At 42.7% G+C, this 18404-nt stretch overlaps 1 protein-coding gene across 1 annotated transcript in view; it reads right to left on the bottom strand.

The window, feature by feature from the left end:
* Positions 1–16578, bottom strand: part of PCP4 (Purkinje cell protein 4) — a 61434-nt gene extending 44856 nt beyond the window's left edge. The window contains exon 1 of the mRNA XM_010368697.2: positions 16385–16578. Coding sequence (XP_010366999.1) covers positions 16385–16393 — 9 coding nt within the window. The 5' untranslated portion in view covers positions 16394–16578. The remainder of the gene's footprint in view (positions 1–16384) is intronic.
* Between the last annotated feature and the right edge of the window lie 1826 nt (positions 16579–18404).

The following is an 18404-nucleotide window of genomic DNA, read 5'->3' as shown; positions in this document are numbered from 1 at the left end:
CTGGCCCCCAGCAGCTGTGTGGCCCAGTTCAGGTCACTTGACTTCTCTGAGCCTCGGTGTCTGTTTTTATTAAATGACAATAACAGTATACCCACCTCTTTAATGTGTGAGAACTAAATGAGATTAAAATGCTCATGTTGCATGGATCTGGTCTCTAAGAAAAATCAGAGAGCAAAATAATGGTAAAACAGGCTTAAGAAGAGATGTTTCTCCTTTTTTCCCCCATTGTATTGAGCTTGCAATATAGTGAAGGTAATGAAAAAAGTGCATTGAGCTCACAGTTGAAAGACTAGGAGTAAATATGGCTGAATCACCACAAATAAATGATTCCACTCCTCAAAGCCTCGGCTTCTTTATCTGACCAGTTTCTTTTTCATGGTGAATTAAAATAAAATGAAATACAGGAAATATGTACCTCACATGAATGTTAAGAGACTCCAAACAAAGAATACTAATATTTGTGTCATTTTTCTCACGAAAGGATGCAGGCTCTACCTGTGAATATTATTAAGTTGTTCATTTCAGCTGAAGTTTCCTGGATCTCTGATTCCGACGGATGCATTTTGTGTGTTTCATACAAATCACAGCTCATATTTTTTCCAGAAAGGGAAGATACAGGAGGAGGGTACGCTGATGACAAAGAAGAAATGTGGATGGAAGACCAGGAGAACCCAGTGGCCCTGTCACAAGGTGTGTGCATCTGCCCCAATCAGCAGCCTCTCCCCAAGCCAGAGGTTGGATCAAAGGGCACAGGAATCAACATACAAGCACCTCCATTTATTCCAGCTACAACCAAATTCACATGCCCCCAACCCCACCCCACCAAGCCACCCTTGGAAGCCCCATGGATCTGTAGGGTGCTAGGACAATGCATAAATGTGGGGGTCTACCACCTTCTGCATCTGAACTGCACCAAAAGAAATGCTTCTCCATCCACCCCACTTCTTTTATTGCCTTCCTGAATTTGTGTTGAATCCTTAGATTAGTCTCAGAATAAAGACGGCTGGCATATGAGCCAGATGCTAGCCAGAGCACCTGCTGTAATTAGAAACAACAACAACAAAAACAACAACAACAGTGGGCTCTTGGACAAAGGCAAAGAGACCCCAATGTTTATTACAAGGTTATACTCTCACAGTATGTAGAAGGTGCCAGATTGAAACAGTACAGAGAAGAAGAGAAGAGATTCAATTTCTCTTCCCATCCCTAGAAGTTATGGCTTGACCAGCCAGATGCCAAGAGTAACAGAGGGTGGAAAACTGTCAATGAAAGATCAGTGTAACGACAGAAACTGAGCTGTGCCTGTAACTCACCCATTTAAGGGCAAGTCTTCTTATACAGATGATTAGGGGAAAAACCAACAGGCAGGACCAGTCTTCTAGAACTAAATGAAACTGACGATGTAATCATTTCAAGAACACTAAGGACGCTTGTCTGTCCCTCCGAGGATGATGTGGTTCTTCTAGCAATTTTATACTTCAAAGGCTAGGGAAGATGACATGAAGTCAGAAAACTCACATGGGGTCTTCCTGGATTACAAAAACTGGCCACAGAGAAAGACACATCTTTGCTTTCAGCAGTAATGCCAGCTTTCCATTCCCCCAGTCCTCCCCAATACAGCTGGTAAAATGCCATGCCAGGTGTACTCAGATAAAAGCCAAAGAATGACCAAAGACCACAGAATGAATTGTCACAATAGCTGGGAGACTCTTGCCCTGCCAGTCCCTTAGCAGTCATCCATCCTGAAAGATCTCTCATCATGGCCACACTGACTCTGCCACGGTTGAGCCAAGCATAATGTACTGCTGCACTCAGCATCCTCATCAAGTGAACAAAAACGTGTGAGAAAGAAAGGACACAGGCCAAACCCACTGTTATCCAAGAGAAGACCCTATTTAGAGCTGAGCGAATAGATGACACCTCCAAGTTCGGCAAAGATGTTTTCCTTTCTTTGCACCAAGGCACAAGGCTCTGTCTGCAAATGCAAGCAGCTGTGTTTTTTCAGTCACAGTAACAACAGCTAAACACTTTCATGGAAACAAGCCTACTATGAGGTGGCTACTACCTTTATCCCAACTGGATGGAGAGAAAACTTGAGACACGGAGAGGCTTAGGAATATGCCCAAGCTTGTTACAGCTACGTGAGGGGGTCAGGAAATGGAATTGGAGTCTGGGCAGATTGACTTGGTAGTCTGAGCATTTGCCATTTCATCCTTCTGGTCTAGAGGGGGAAAGATTGGCTTGGAAGATGGAAAACCTGACTTGGACGCCTCCTTTCTGCCGTCAACAATGCAGACGTGTTACGCCTCAGTCCATCTGGTTGCAGAGTTGGAATCATGTTTCCTGCCCTTTCTTATTTTAAAGCAACATTGTGGAAATGTATGACATTGCACAAGACTCTGCATTTGAAAATAGGTGGGCCATTTTAGGGAAAAGAGGGACAAATGCATTTCACATTGTCAGGGAACTCAATAATGCATCACTCAGGGTCCCGTGTCCGCTGTGATGTCAGAACCGCAGATGTACGTTTCATGCATCTGTGAGGACAGGACTCGGGGACCGTGAAAACAGTTCTTGCTTCATAAGTCACTCTGTCCAGGTGTCTCAACGTGTTTTTCAGGTGTTTAACTGGCTTCCTAGACTCCCATGCAAACTCTCTTCCTATGGAGGCTGCTGCCACTGTTCCTGCAATGACTTCTTGCGATGGAATGCAGATGTGTAGTTCATTTGGCACTGTGTGCTGCTAAACATGTTTCTCCAACAGTGAGTGTCCCAAGCTTCAGAAGATGGAGATTTTCTTTTTTGGTGTAATAATAAACAAATAGCCAGGCTTTTTTCCCCCAACATTCAACTAGAACAAAAATAGCTTCAGAAAACAGTAGAAGCCTGAGGTTGTATACTTTTGGAAAAAGGGAATGTTTTGTCCTAAATCAGCTGTCACAGCCCAAGAAATGATTGAGACTCAGATAAGAAGACAGGTAAAAGTTATGTGGGCCATTTGATCAGCTGCTCTCTGCAGAAGTGAAAATTCTACTTTCCCCATAAAAAAAAATGCACACTACCAACAACCAACTCAGCCTAACAGCTGTGCCTCCTTCATAGTAGATGTTTCAAATTCCTTTGAAATCCAGAAGGATTTAACTGACTGTAAAATAAAATCCAATTCCAATTTAAACATTGTTTTCCAGAGACAAAGCACTTACAAATGGTCAAAGCTCACACCGCCAAATTACTTCCTATCTGCACATATTGATCCTGGAATTACTAAGGTAGATCTATTTCCAAAGCCCTGTTTGCAAAACTGTCTCTTTCATTGAAAAAGCCTCGTACATCTGCATTCTGTTCCCTCTGGACATACTCAAGAAGAGGAAGTGAGGACCAAAGACTTGAGAGAAAAATACTTGGTACAAAACTGGCCAGTAGATGCTTTCACCTGGATAAACAACCAACACTCAGTAAAGACAGTTGGAATCAGAACTCAAGGACATGTGCACACAGAGTTTAGCATTAATATGGCTTTTAAAAATACACACATATACATATATATATATATGGCTCCAGACATTGCAAAGATAATGGAATTATGTTTCTTCAGCTCTGCCTTTTTTTTTTTTTTTTTTTTTTTTTCATTAAAAAGCAATTGGGATGCTTCTCATTTTGACCCAGGACTGGCCTTATTGGAGAGTGACCCGTGTGGTCCAAAGGGCCCACTCTCGGAAGGGCCGTGGCTTGGTCTGATATGTTGCTGTCTCCATCTTCAAATTCTAATCAATGTTTAACAAGGGGCATCATACCGATTTTTCATTGGGCCCACAAATTGTGTCACTGGTCCTGCCCTACTCCCTGTCACAGACTTTTATGGATGTCCCAATGCTGAGCTACGTTACCTCAAACGAGGTTGAAGGCAGAGGGGGCCAGGAGGGAGGGTTACAGAACTGTGGTGTGTTTTTAAATGGCCTCATTTCTGCCAGGATCTGCCTGACTCTTCAGCCCGTATCTCTTTTCCTTGCTGTAATACTAACGGGACATTAAGGAGCCAGAGAAGGGGCCTCCAACGCCACTGCTTGTACCTCTGGAGTACATTTGGAGGCATTTATATTTTGTCATGTGAAAATTCGAAATCCTCATCCAAAATGCAACTGTGGGGGAACTCTCTTAGGAATTTCAGCCAATTCTGGCTCCCAGCAAGAACTCAGCAAAAGTGATGACATGGAAATTCATAGAATAGTGCCTGAAAAATGAAATGAATCATTTTTAAAGATGGCAAAGATGGAATCTGGATGAAAAATAACTATGAACTTGAAGGAGGTATTTGGTGGAGGTGTTTGACAAATTGCTACATCTATTTTAAGAAATTTTCTTGGCTGGGCATGGTGGTTTAATGCCTATAATCCCAGCTCTTTGGGAGGCCAAGGCAGGCAGATCTTTTGAGGTTAGGAGTTTGAGACCGGCCTGGCCAACATGGTGAAACTCCATCTCTACTAAAATTACAAAGTTAACTGGGCGTGGTGGTGAGCACCTGTAATCCCAGCTACTCGGGAGGCTGAGACAGGAGGATCACTTGAACCCAGGAGGTGAAGTTTCCAGTGAGCTGAGATCATGCCATTGCACTCCAGCCTGGGCAAAAAGAGTGAAACTCAGTTGCAAAAAAAAAAAAAAGAAATAAAGAAAAGAAAATTTTATTCAAGAAGAGGTAAAATACCCCACATTTCTGAAGTGTCGAACGTTTCCAGAAATGATATTTGAGATGTGGCACAGTATTATCTAGATATTTTGACAGGACTTAAGCATATGTGAGAACAGAGTTATAAATATAGGGTTGAGCCCACTCCCTGAACAAGCTTCAAATAGAAGACAATAATATATTGGTTAATAAGCCACTAGAAGTTCTGAGATACAGAGTGCAATAATACTCTACCATGAGCAAGCACGGATACATACTCTCACAAAGGGAAATTACAGACATACCTAAATCCATGCACACAGTTCTCACAATAGGAACATATACATTTTATAACCAACCAATGTGTGCACTTTCAAAAATGTAATTGACTGTCCTCATTAATCTCTTTCCAATATACAGGAGACTTTTCACTTTTAAAGAAAGATGCAACAAGTCCATACAGCCCGAATATTCATTGACATGGGTGAGAAAATGTCCAACATGTTTAAAGCAATTTTTATCACCAGGCAGGAGTTCAGAATTAACAACAGTATCATAATGGACATGTATCCGCACAATGAGTTGAAGATTGCTAAATTCTCACATGGCTCTAAAATGTATGACTTCTAAGATTCGCAGAGTGCTGTCGTAGTGCTATTCTTCAATGTGTGCTGAGCCCCTACTTCTGTAAGCCCTGGCTGCTTTGGGAAGGTTACCACTGGCATCTCCTTTCCTCTCCTTCCCATCCGTGAGCAATGGCAAATTAACCCATACATCCTGGCACTTGCTTTATACAGAGAATAGGCCTGTAGCTCTTCATGGACACCAGAGTAGAGTTATAATTTTATGTGATTCTGTCTCCCCCTACAAGTTCTTTAAGGGGTAAGGACCACGTCTTATTGATTCTCCATCTCCAATGTGAGTTCAATGATACAGCGCTGGGAAGATGAAATGGTATAGAAGACTTTTTCTCTCTCTCTCATCACAATCTAGAAGAAAAAAAGAAATGTGACTACAAAATGTGTGATAACTGATTATATATGCAATGGTTTTGGCCATAAAAAGGGCCACCATTTTCTGGAAAAACGTTTTCTAAAAATGGTATATGTTAGGGTTCAGAATGCTCTTTCTCATTCAAACAGAGCCCTAGAGAGTAAGCAAGGCTTGAAGGTGATTGGTATAACCTCAAAGTCAAGAACACTACCAGAAAAAGAAAAGAAAACTTTGCCAACAAGGGTCTTGTTTCTTTGATTGTTTTGTTTTTGTGTTTGTTTTTGTTTTGAGGCAGGATCTGGCTCTGTTGTCCATGATCATGGCTCACTGCAACCTCCACCTCCTGGGCTCAAACCATCCTCCCATCTCAGCCTCCTGAGTAGCGGGGACTACAGGAATGTACCACCACACCCGGCTACTTTTTTTTTTTTTAATTTTTGGTAGAGATGGGGTTTTGTCATATTGCCCAGGCTGGTCTCTAACTCCTGGGCTTAATCAGTCCTCCCGCCTGGGCCTCCCAAAGTGCTGGGATTACAGGAGTGAGCCACCATGTCCAATAAGGGTCTTAATGAAACATTCCACAGGGTAGCATTATGAACATTTCTCAGCTTATCCGTGTGTGATGGGATGGGAGGCTGGGGGTGTCAGGGTGGAAGCTGGAATCCCTAGAAGTAGAGTGGAAGACCTGATGAAGAAAAAAATGGCCTTGTCAAGATTTCTGCAGCTATTCTTTTTTTACTCAAGGCTAATAAAAATATTCAGGACAATTTTAATTTAATAAATTACTTGTGCAAATCCTAAGTGGAATTTGCACAGGTTTAAAAGAAATTGGGTTGTATCCAGAAAATGAGAAATGGAATAGGATGGAAAATGTGGAAGAGAAACTTAGGCTTTCTCTCAAAAAGGTCTGTGATTTTGCACAAGATTCATTGTTGGACACTCAGTCCCCTATTTTAAAATGACCACTTTGAATGAAATGGCAGCAATGCCCTTCTCTGATTCCCTGAATTCTAAGTGGAACTATAAAAATTGACAGTCTTTCTCAAGGTCAACAGTCCTTAAGCAGGCTGATGTCAACTCAAGGAAGGGCAGAACCACCATGTTCAGTGGCATAGGTTGTTCACAGCACAACTCCAAGAGGTGCTGTTGGCACAGACTACAGTGTCAACGGCACCTCTAGGGTTGTAAGGTACTTCACTGTCACAAACACTCATGGTTAAGAAGACTTCTTTAGGATTTCTATTTATATTTGTGTAGGATCTAAGATCAATTTAAAACTTAGGTTTCATTAATAGCTAATATCTGGATTGATACTGACATCATCACTTGGTGGGTAGGAAAGAGTAGGAGTGCCACAACTGGAGATTGTCCCAGACGCACTGCCTGTTGACTTGTTCTCAGCATATCATCACGTGATGCATTGCAGTTCCTTGTGTTCTGTTAAGAGGATTTATAGATTACACAATCTACCTTTAACTAAACTAATCTTCCTGCAGTAGGTAAGTGGCTTTTAAAATTTCCTATATAGTCACAGGCCGCAACCTAGATGAACCTTGAAGACATTATACGAAGTAAAACAAGCCAGTCTCAAAAAGACAAATACTGTACGATTTCATGCATATGAGGTGCCTAAAGTAGTCAAACTGATAGAGGTAAGAAATAGAATGGGTTTGCCAGAGGATAGGGGCGGGGTAGTGGAGAGTGGTTGTTGAATGGGTGCAGAGTCTTGGCTTTGAAAGATGAGAAAGTTCTGTGGACATGTTTCGCAGTGTAAATATAATTAATACTGCTGAACTGTACACTTAAAAGTGGTTAAAATAGTAAATTGTATATGTCTTATCACAATTGAAAAATTCTGCATAAAAATCATAGACTGAAAATAATACTGACACCACCAGCACAAACACCACCAGCACAAACACCAAGGAAACAATAGAAACACTGACTAAACCTTCTATTCTTAGGATGCCTTCATGGGCACCAATACAAGCTTAAAAACCTCAGCCATCAAATCAGACTCAAAAAGAAGTACAGTTACCAAAAAGTCTACTGGAATTAGATTTCCATACCCTTCCTTTAACAATTAACTCTTACTATATTAGCATATTAGCATGTATACATAATTGTAAAATCAATACAAATGTGTTGTGTATACACGGTCAAATTTTTTTCCTATTAGGGTACACTATCAAAAACTTCGGAATATTGATATGCATAATCATTGTGGACACTATTCCGTTCTGTTATGGATCTTCAGGAAGATTGAGAAGATAGTTCTCAGAACATTGGTATGTTAAAACAGACAGTTGTTGTTAGAGCAATGACAACTGTGGAAAGTCACAGAAGGCAAGAGGACCAAATCACGTCAAGTCACCCTTCATTGTTTTAAGGAGAAGATGTCACTATGGCATAATGATTTGAAGTTTTGCTTCTTGCTATTTCTATCTAAAACTCTCTAGAAGATGCAGAGATAAGATCTGTAAAGGAAGACTCCACACCATTGCCCGTCTTGGACATGGGCAGGTTTGTGGCAGCGCCAGTGTCTGTGTGTATGCTGTCACCCTTCAGAGATGAGGAGACGAGCACCTAGAATGCTGTCACACAGCCACACTCAGCTCGAAATTTGACCCATTCATTGCATCAGAGATTTGTCTGCATACCAAAAAAAAAAAAAAAAAAAAAAAAATCTGTGAGAAAATTTACAATGTGAGAAAGAAAACCCTAAATACAATTGATCATTTTGCTGAGCTCATGAAAAAAAAAATGATATTTTTCTAACAACTCCTAATGAAAGAGTGGCTATTATTTAATAAAGAAATTGCATACAGTAGTTCCCCCTTAATCTTCCTTGGTTTCACTTTCTGAGGTTTCAGTTACCTGCTGTTAACCACAGTCCAAAAATGTTGGATGGAAAAATCCCAGAAATAAACAATTCATAAGTTGCAAATTGCACTCTGTACTGAGTAGCATTATGAAACCGCTTGCTGTCTGAGGACATGAAACATTCATTTGTCCAACGTATCCACACTGTCCACACTACCTGCCAGTAGCCACTTAGTAACACTTCTAGTTATCACCATATGGAAAAAGCATAGCATGCATAGGATTCGGTACCACCCACGCTTTCAGCCATCCACTGAGCGTCTGAAGACAAGGGGAAACTACTGTACATAAGAATCATACATTTTAAAGCAGGTGTAATCTTTTAACTAGCTTTTTAAAAAAATACTAGAACTTAGCCACCTGATGGACAGATGCTTATATATACATATTTTAAGATTTTGGAAATAAAGGAAGAAATTATATTATTTCTCCCTCTTGTGTTTCCTTGTTATATTTTTACTCTTATTTGATTAAGACACATGTTAATGGGTCCTGTCAACTTCTGGAGTCCCTTTTCAGAGGTCGTATAAAATTAAAATAACCATTACTTCATTTGATTATTGACCAAACCACAGGTGTGGTGCTATGGGAACAGATGACTGTGTCTTTTGTCATGACACTGTACCACAGACTTGGATTGTTATACCAGGAATAGTGTGATCTCAAGCCAATCTGGATCCCAATTTGCTATCAAATCGTCACAAATAATATTTAACATTCACAAGTTGTCTTTCGAACTATGAGGCAGAGGTCTGACTCGTGTATGGCTGGAGATGGTGTAGTCTCATCCAAGTCCAAGACTGTCCTAAAATGGAGGGCAGAAACCTTGAAGAGAGGGACTCCCCTGCTCTCTATTCTAGCTCCTTTGTGAGGAAAATTGCCTTATTTGAATGGTTGGAACAGTTCACAGCTTTTGCTTCCTTGCCCTGAAAATGTTCAATTTGTGGATGATTACCTTCCTGCTTTATGAGTCTAATTTGTTTTCCTTTTATTTACAAAATGGAAGGTTAAGAGTAAAATATAAAATAATGGCATTTAGTGGGTGATTGCTTTTTCTACTGGCAATGTCATAAATATGGGCCAAGTGTTTCCCTTTCAGAAATGGAATGAGCAGTAAATTCAGCGAGATTCTGAAGCATAAATTTACAGCTCTTCATGAGGCATAAACAATATACAAGCAGACCCATGCCTGGAATGGGTGGCTTAAGCTAAATTGTTCGTGTAGAATGATCCCAACATGAATCTGGCGTTTATAGGTTTGAGCCATTGATGACCGTGGCAAGCTTGCTTTGTTTGTGGCACAAAACAATCCGTTATCGAACATCCCCATATCTATACCCCAAAAGCACCTGCGCCCAGGTGATGGGAAAACGTTTCTGTATTCATTGTTCATATGGCACCTCATTTGAAAGATGGGAAGAAGAATGGCAAATAGTTTATTCCTGAGGATGATAGGGTGCACCTGCGGCAAAGACTCTGCCAGATCAAGCAAGATCGGTTTTGGTTTTGTTGGAAAACACCATGAAATATACTCTTTCCTCTAATTGGGGATATTAAGTCCACAGAGTCACCAGTTACAATTTGGGTTTGAAGTTCAACTTTTCCTAATAGAGAAGAGGTCAAAATGAAGCAGGAACATGTGTTTCCCGGGGCTGATGATTGTAAAGAGTTGCCGTAACACTTGTTTCCCCAATCATGCATTTTATGAAGAAATGCTGTGCGTTTAAAAAGTATCAGGTTTTCCCTTTCGAATTTTGAAAAGCAGAGATCCTATCAGATTAATCACACAGGGATATGGACGTGCAATTCAGTTTCGAACTCCCCGAGAAATTTGAATCCATCCCTTTTTGCATATAAATTTGCATATATTCCTATTTCAAATATAAATTTACTAAAATATTTAAATATTCAACTATCAATTATTTATTTTAATTAATATTACGAGTATGCTATTAAGAATTAATTTTAGGTGATAATTAAACTATTTACTTGCAATAATATGCAACTTGCTTTCCACGTGCTAGATATATTTTACCTTCAACAATATGCCAGAGTTTACAACTGGGCTGATGGAGACTGGGCACTAGGGCCTATATCATTACGGGTCTGCTTAGAATTCTCCCTTGTTCGCTTGTAATCACAGTTAAATTGGTTTTCTGTCTCAATACAGCAAACCATTTTCCAAGGGATTCACAGGCTCTGACTCTCTGGCTAGTCTCTTTTGTTTGAATTTCATTGAGCTTATCTGAAGTGAGTTAGTCTCAATGGAGACAACACAGAAACACGGGATATTAGAATTGTACGTCCCTCGCTCAGTTCCCATATTTTCCCTGACATTTCCCCAAATGCCAAGAGTTCCTTCTGTTGAGATTCTTCTTACTTTTTCTCGTTTTCTTTTACGGTCATGAGAGCACTTGTGTTGCGTATATAACAATGCACACATTTCCCACATTAAAGGATTTAAATAGCAAACACGGGTTTCAAACCAAGAGTAAAGAACAAAAGATGGAATACATCTTTTCCAAATACATCCCAATCACAAGCCTCAACATTTAGAAGAGAATGCCTGGCCTATTGATTACAGCAACTGATAAATCCACATCCCAAAACTTATGTATTCATTCAGTAACTGGGCATTTACCAAGTGCCAAATCAGCAGTCAGGCTTGTAAACGACATAAAATTGTCCCTGTTGGGAAGTTCACAGTCTAGGATGCTTCTAATCAATACTATGCAGCCTATAACACTTTAACAGCATGGTTTTTAATGTTGTGTTTCATAAAAATATCATTCAGTATAACATAAACCTGTATGCATGCATTCCCTAAAATTCTTCTTTTATCCCAGTATGAAGACCTTTCTAGAAAGTCATTCTAAATTAATGAAAAGCCCCAGGCTTAGTCCCGATATTATTTGTGTGTCCAAATAGTTCAATGTGCCCAGTGGTCTAAGAACAGAAGGATCACAGACAAATTGTGAATGCCTTCCCCCAATCACATCTCTAATGAAGCCCTTAGAGTAGAAAACAGAAATTTTAAAAAGTAACACAGGCCAGGCGCGGTGGCTCACACCTGTAACCCCAGCACTTTGGGAGGCCGAGGTGGGCAGATCACCTGAGGTCAGCAGTTTGAGACCAGTCGGACCAATAGGGTGAAACTCCTTCTCTACTAAAAATACAAAAATTAACTGGGCATGGTGGCGGGCACCTGTAGTCCCAGCTGCTCGTGAGGCTGAGACAGGAGAATCGCTTGAACCTGGGAGGCAGAGGTTGCAGTGAGCCGAGATCACACCGCTGCACTCCAGCCTGGGCTACAGAGCGAGACTCTGTCTCACAAAAATAACTAACTAACTAACTAAATAAATAAATAAATAACACAAAGAATGTGTTCATCATCGGTTTAAGAAAATTTCCATTACAAAACCACATGTTTTCTTTTCATCTTGATCACACTACTTCACTAAACCTTTAATAAAATCTATAGTGAGTCGTTTATTTTCTTTTTGAAAAAAAAAATATACATCTTGCATTGTGTCATTCTTAAAATTCAAAAGGGAAAACCTGAGACTTTTTAACCCTACAGCATTTCTTCATAAAATGCATGATTGGGGAAACAAGTTTTACGGCAACTCTTTACAATCATCAGCCCCACGAATCAAATGTTCCTGCTTAATTTTGACCTCTCCTCTATTAGGAAAAGTTGAACTTCAAACCCAACTTGTAACTGGTGACTCTGTGGACTTAATATCCCCAATCAGAGGAAAGAGTATCTTTCATAGTGTTGTCCAACAAAACCAAAACCGATCTTGCTTGATCTGGCAGAGTCTTTGCTGCAGGAGCACTCTCAAATGGGGTTATAATTACTTAACAAGTTGGATTGTCATTTGACCTTCTGTTGCTGGGTTTTCCAGACCATTTGCAAAACCCACATTTTACGCAGTCACCCTCAGAATCTGTGCTTAACAACTGGTCTAAAACACACAGCTCCTTACAAATCTAATCACCCACCCATTAGCATCTGTTTGAGTTTACTCTTACATCATAAGAAGCTCAAAGCTGTAATCTTTCTCTTATTAGGCTCTGTTTCATTTTAACATTAGTACCTCCACTGGGTAACCATGATAGTCAACTATGTAAGCCCCAAACCACTGTTGTATGATATTTTTAAATCAGTGGCAAAACATTTTTTTTAAAATTCATGTTTATTCTATGCCTTCACCTCACAAGTTAACTGCATGTAAGCCTCCCGTTTGCAATCTCAAGAAAAATGCCATTTACAGCTTTCTTCTTCCTTTAGAGATTATTGTACGTTTTAACGTATGCATTAAATTTGACATTGATTCTGTTTGGGTGCTAAGAACAGACATGCGTATCTAAAGATTTGCCCTTCAATGTCCTTGGTGTTGGTCAAACCATGCCTTTGATGGGCATCGTCTTTTGCTGCGGCCAATGTCTGGACGAAAGAAAGAGCCACGGGCCTGGCACTGAGTTGCACTTTCCTGTCCACGCCAAAGAAAGAAAAGAGCCCAGCCCATGACCGTGAAACTCGGGGTTACAAAGAGGCTTTTCCCAAAGGGGTCTTGAGTCCAATTAATAGCTGTCATTTGATTATGTGACCTGGAACATCTCCAACCCGCACCCTAAACAGGCCAAGGGTGTCACGTTTTCAAATTCACGCTCCAGATGTTCGTCCTTATGCTTTCCAACCTTGCCCCCGGCTCTCCTAAATGAGTTCTTTTGAAAAGCAACTTAAAAATAGACACCTAAAGGAGAACATGGGACTGACTGTCATTATTGCAGGAACCCTTTTTTCAAAAGCTCTATTAAGTGACTAAAGAAAGGTAATCATTTTTCCTGTGCCTGGGTGAGTACGACGAGGGAGAAAGAATGCACCTTGTAAACTGAGGCTGTGATGGTTAGGATTTCGGATCCAGCTGATAGACTTCAGCCTGCATTCTGATCCCTGCTACATTCTCTTCCAATTCATCTCATAGATTGCTCCAGGCACATCTGACATATTTTAATATCGAAATGTAAATCAGACACCCCCACTAACCACCTCCTCTCTCTCACATTACCCTAAATTTGGACTTTACTTTCCTGAGCTGTTCTTTTCTATCGCATGTCATTTCCCCTAAAAAGTGTTGTTACAGGAAATAAAGAAGATGTCCTGTTGTAAAGCTGCCCAGTTTAATTAAAGCCAGTTCGAGGCTCCCTTTGTCCCTCCATCTTTCCCTTAAAGATGGGGAGGCCTGGAAGTGCAGAGCAGACCCTGGGGATTATATGACACTTTGGGGTCCTCTCCACCCAGCAGGCTCGTCCACTGGCCCGGGTAAGCAGCTAATGAGCTCCGGAGTCTCTACAGCAGGCACTCAGCCCTGGCGCTGCAGCAGGCACTATTGCCCACCAGACCCCAATCAATCCTAAGGTCAAGGAAAGTCTGGCAAATTCCATTGCTCTGGCTTTCTTTGGTAATTAGTCACACACACAAGTAAATGATGATCTGAAAGCTATTTCCACCTGAGAGTTATTAAAACTAGAAGCCACATTTAATTCATCCAACCAAAGAAACCCCTTGAGAGGTGCCGTGAAGGGGGAATCCAGTTCTCTACCCAGAAAGGAGCTTCTGTTCCACTTTATTAAATATTTTAAGCAGATTTGAGGTTTAGTCAAAGGACAAATTCCTGCCCTCCAAGGAGCACACGCCCAGGAACGTGGAGATCAGCCAGGAGCGGTGGCCACGCTGGTGGTCAGAGGGAGGGGGCCTCATGTGATGTGAGGGGGAGAAGAGGGCAGGAGGGAGGATGAGGCGCAGGAAGCTGGGAGGGGTTTTGTGAGCAGCAAGGGGAGGCAGAAAAGTGGGATGTGCCTCTTGTGTGCTTTTATCCACATTAAAGGAACTAAGGCAAGGGCTCTTGTAAGAACCTATAATGTGTCTGATAAGTGCCAGGGCAGGGCAGTGACTACAGAGCTGCCCTGATTACATGTTCAGCAGGAACCAGGCTGAGACCCTAATCACAGGTGCGCTCTGGAACACATGCTCTCTCCTTGGAGACCTGCACAGTTGAGTGAGCCCAGCAGAGCTGAGCATCCTGGAGAGCTCATGAGCACTTTGCTGGCCAAGAGCCTCAGCAAGAGACGGCATGACTGAGCCAGAATCCCAGGGTAGCTGACTTGACCCAAGAGGCCACCCCTCAGTGCTGTGCTGCTTTCTAAGTCCTTCTTCTATAGGAAACTCTTTTTGAATAAGTTGTATATGAAGAAAAGCCATTCCACGCAGCCATCCCTTCTTGTTGTAAGCAAGGTGAGCTGATGTGGACGCAGGAGCTTCTGAAATATCTGTAGAGTCCAGCAGAAAGCCCCTCCCCCTAGCCTGTGGGAAATGGAGGTCTCATCCTCATCATTCCATCTCTATTTCAGAGCCTCAACTTCTTTCTTTCTCCTCACCTCTCTTCTTCCCCTCCAACCTCTGGCATCCCCGCTGTTCAGCAAATTCCATACACATTTAGACATCAAGATTCACCTGGCAGTCAACTACCCAGCATTGAATCAGCCTAAGTCTTGGCTCTATTGTTCATTAGCTGGTAACCTCGAGCCACTTAGCTCCCATCTCTGTGCCTCGGTGTCCTCATCTGTCAATTGGGAATAATAATGGTGCCCACTGCACAGCGTTGTTGAGAGGTTCAAAGAAGATGACAGGTGTAGAGAGAGCCTGACACTGTCGGCACACAGACCATTAGGCAAGTGTTAGCTAGTGTCATAGGTACCGTTGTTGGTGGTGGTGGGAGAATTCCCACCTTCCACCCCACAGTCGGTCTCTCCCTGCCTCAAACCCTTGGCTCTGCCCCAAACCCCATTTCTAAGTTTTATAGTGCTTTGCTCTTCTTCTTGTCATGTTTACATCAAAAATCACCCATCAGAGAGATAAAAGCAGGGAGGAGGCATTTTATTTCTGAAGTTGTTAATTTTACCCTAGACTTCCAAGAAAAGAATCATCCATCTGTCAGAAAAAGACAGAGAAGATAAAAGATCTTTAAAAGTAATTATTTAAGTGCCAACCAAGAGGAAATGAAAATGCATTTGGCTCGGTTATTGAGCTGAATTAGAGAATGGTGTTGTACCACCACTAATCTGCTTCCTAGATGAGAAAAAAGGAGAAGATGATTTTTAAAAAACAAACGTGCTCTCAGTTGGCCCCAACAAAACACATTCTGTATAAACATATTTAGAGAAGTGACTTTGGATTTGCAAAATTGTAGCTCCCCTTCTGCCAGGGCCGCCTCCGGTCTCAGAGCCACAGATCTATACACACGGATGTTTCCCAGCTCCTACTACTGTTTGCATTTCTTTCCCTGGTGCTCTGATTAACTGCAGAGATAGTTTGTACAACCGGGCCATGAAATGCCACCCATCGGCCAGCCCTTTCCCCACCTTGTCCCCTTCCCTTCCAAGGCTTGCGTTCACCAGAAGACCACCTGCCCACTCACATTCTGAAAGGTGCCACCGCGGGAATCAGGCAAAGATACACATCTTCATAAGAGAATAAAACAATTGGCTTTCTCTTCTGAGCTCTAAAACCCAAAGCACTTTTCAAAGTCACAATTCAATCAGAAGCAAACAAGGCATCTCTTTCTCTTCCTCAGGTTAATTGTAAAAGTTGCAAACTTAACCAATTTCTGTACTGACCATTCAAACCAAGAGATCAGTCCTGTCAGTCCTCCAAGCAAAGAATTACAGGATTAATTTGTTCCTCAGCACTGCTAAGCCCCTCACATTTCCTGACACTAATCCTTCAACCGAGGTCCCTTCTCAATCCTGTTTCCCTCCACAGGTCGAAGCATCGCTCACCTCACTCATGTTGGCTCTCACTCAACAGCTCAGTCCCGCCGCTCAGCACAGAGAACACTGCTCAGGGGTCGCCGCTCCACCAGTTCTGGCTTTTCTCTTAAAAAGAGCTGCCCGGTGGCATCACGCCTCCCTGGAGCCAATGAAATGCATTCACCTGTCTGCAAGCCTGGCCGGCATCTGAGAGCAGCAAGGGCCACCTAGTGGTGAAAAAGAGAACGGCACGTTCGGTCACTGCTCCAAATTCCGCCAGGGATGGAAGGAATTGCTTGATTTCTTTAAAAAGTAATACACTCCAGCTGGGCAGCAGAGAGAGACCCTGTCTCTTTAAAAAAAAAAAAAAAAAGTAAAATTTAAAGTTTCAAAGATCATCACAGGGATGCCATTGTGCGTTTTTCAATGAGTGCAAGATTTACATGCATGAAAAATACCTTTCAAACGTCAGTGGGAAGGATTGTTTTTCTAAGGGAAAAGGAGTTCTGCAAACACCTGCGGACCCGCTCACGCAGCTCCAGGTTTTCCCAGGAGTTGTGTTTCCCTTGCCCTTTATAACACAAAACTCAGCCCAAGGACTTTAATATCTCTGCTCTCTCTCCCCCATCCCAAATCTGTGGCCCTGCTTGTACCCTGAGCTGGAAGGACAAAAGCAGATGGACTGGGACATGGGGTTCGGTCCCCACGACTTCTACAAGTGAGGAGAGTGGCTCCAGCAGCCTTACTGATGTGCACTCCTCACAACAACAGCGGGGCCAGGAAGGAGCCTGGGCATTGGCCCTGACCTGGTGAAAGGTCTCCTTGCCTTAGCCCCGTTCCACCTTTCTGGGAAGAGGTTCCATCCTTTGTTCAGTCCCAACATCGTGACACTCTGAAGAGTCTTCAAAGCGTCAGAGTGGGCCCTCAACTGTCCGGAAAAGGCGTCGTACAGACTGAAGGCACATTCACATCTGTTACTCTGCCAGTCCTGGTACAGGACTTGGCGGGTCTGGCGAGTAGACTGAAGCATCTTGTGACTCGTCCCCAGCGCTCCTCATTTCCCTGTGCAGAGCAGGCCACCAGACTCCAGCCTATCAATCCTCTCTCCTCAGCTCAGCAGCCCCACATCCTCTGACCTGGACTGCCCTCACTACATGCCCAGGTCACCGATGTGACCACATCCTCAGGTCCACCTTGGACAGCAAGCAGAAGGCCATGCGCCCCGCAATGGGCACCGGCGAGCACAGAATGCCCTCAGAGGCCTTGGCCAGGAGCACCAGCTGGTCAGCACCCTCTCATCCACACCGTGGGAACACCAGGCAGCAAGACAGAGACTCTACTGTGGCTTCTCATGGGAACCAGTGTCCTTAACTTCCAGCCACTTCACATGGGGCCCCGTCTGTAGACAAGTCCCGCTCCAGTGGGAAGTTTGATACATGAGTTATTATAAAATAACCTATATTTCACAGAGCAACAGAAATGAACATTTTATTTACATATATATATATAAATACATGTGTTATATTCTTTTACTTTTATATGTATATAAATTATTTATTTACGTATCCTGACCTCACAAATCATTTGCAAACTAATAAAGGCAGCATCCTCCTTCTCCTCTCACTCCCCTTCTCCTCCTTGCCCCCCCAATGCCATGCTTGGGAAGGCCCACGCGGGATGCCTTTAGGGTTGCCCAGGTAGTTAGTAGTGGGAGAGGAGGAGAAGGAGGGCAGGGTGAGGAACTGGAGTGTCATCTGCGATGTATGATAGTGTCATCTGCGATGTATGACAGATCGACAGATTGGAAGAAGGGGGCTTGCTTAGCTATACTAGGAGACACCTGTGATTTCTCAGGGGCAAAACTACACCCTCCCCAGGGCACTCCTGTCCTGTTGGGGGCTGGAGCCCCCACAGCCTGGAGGTGTAGAAGGGGCCTCCCAGGGGCAGCCTCCACGGGGTCCCTGCTGTGGTCCTCCAGGCTGTGCAGAGGGGACGTGGAGAATCAGCCTGTGCTCCGCTGGCTGGCTCTGGAGCAGACCTGCATTTTCTA

This window comes from Rhinopithecus roxellana, chromosome 13, assembly GCF_007565055.1.
Source record: "Rhinopithecus roxellana isolate Shanxi Qingling chromosome 13, ASM756505v1, whole genome shotgun sequence".
Classification (NCBI taxonomy): domain Eukaryota; kingdom Metazoa; phylum Chordata; class Mammalia; order Primates; family Cercopithecidae; genus Rhinopithecus; species Rhinopithecus roxellana.
This window is presented reverse-complemented; position numbering and strand designations above follow the sequence as displayed.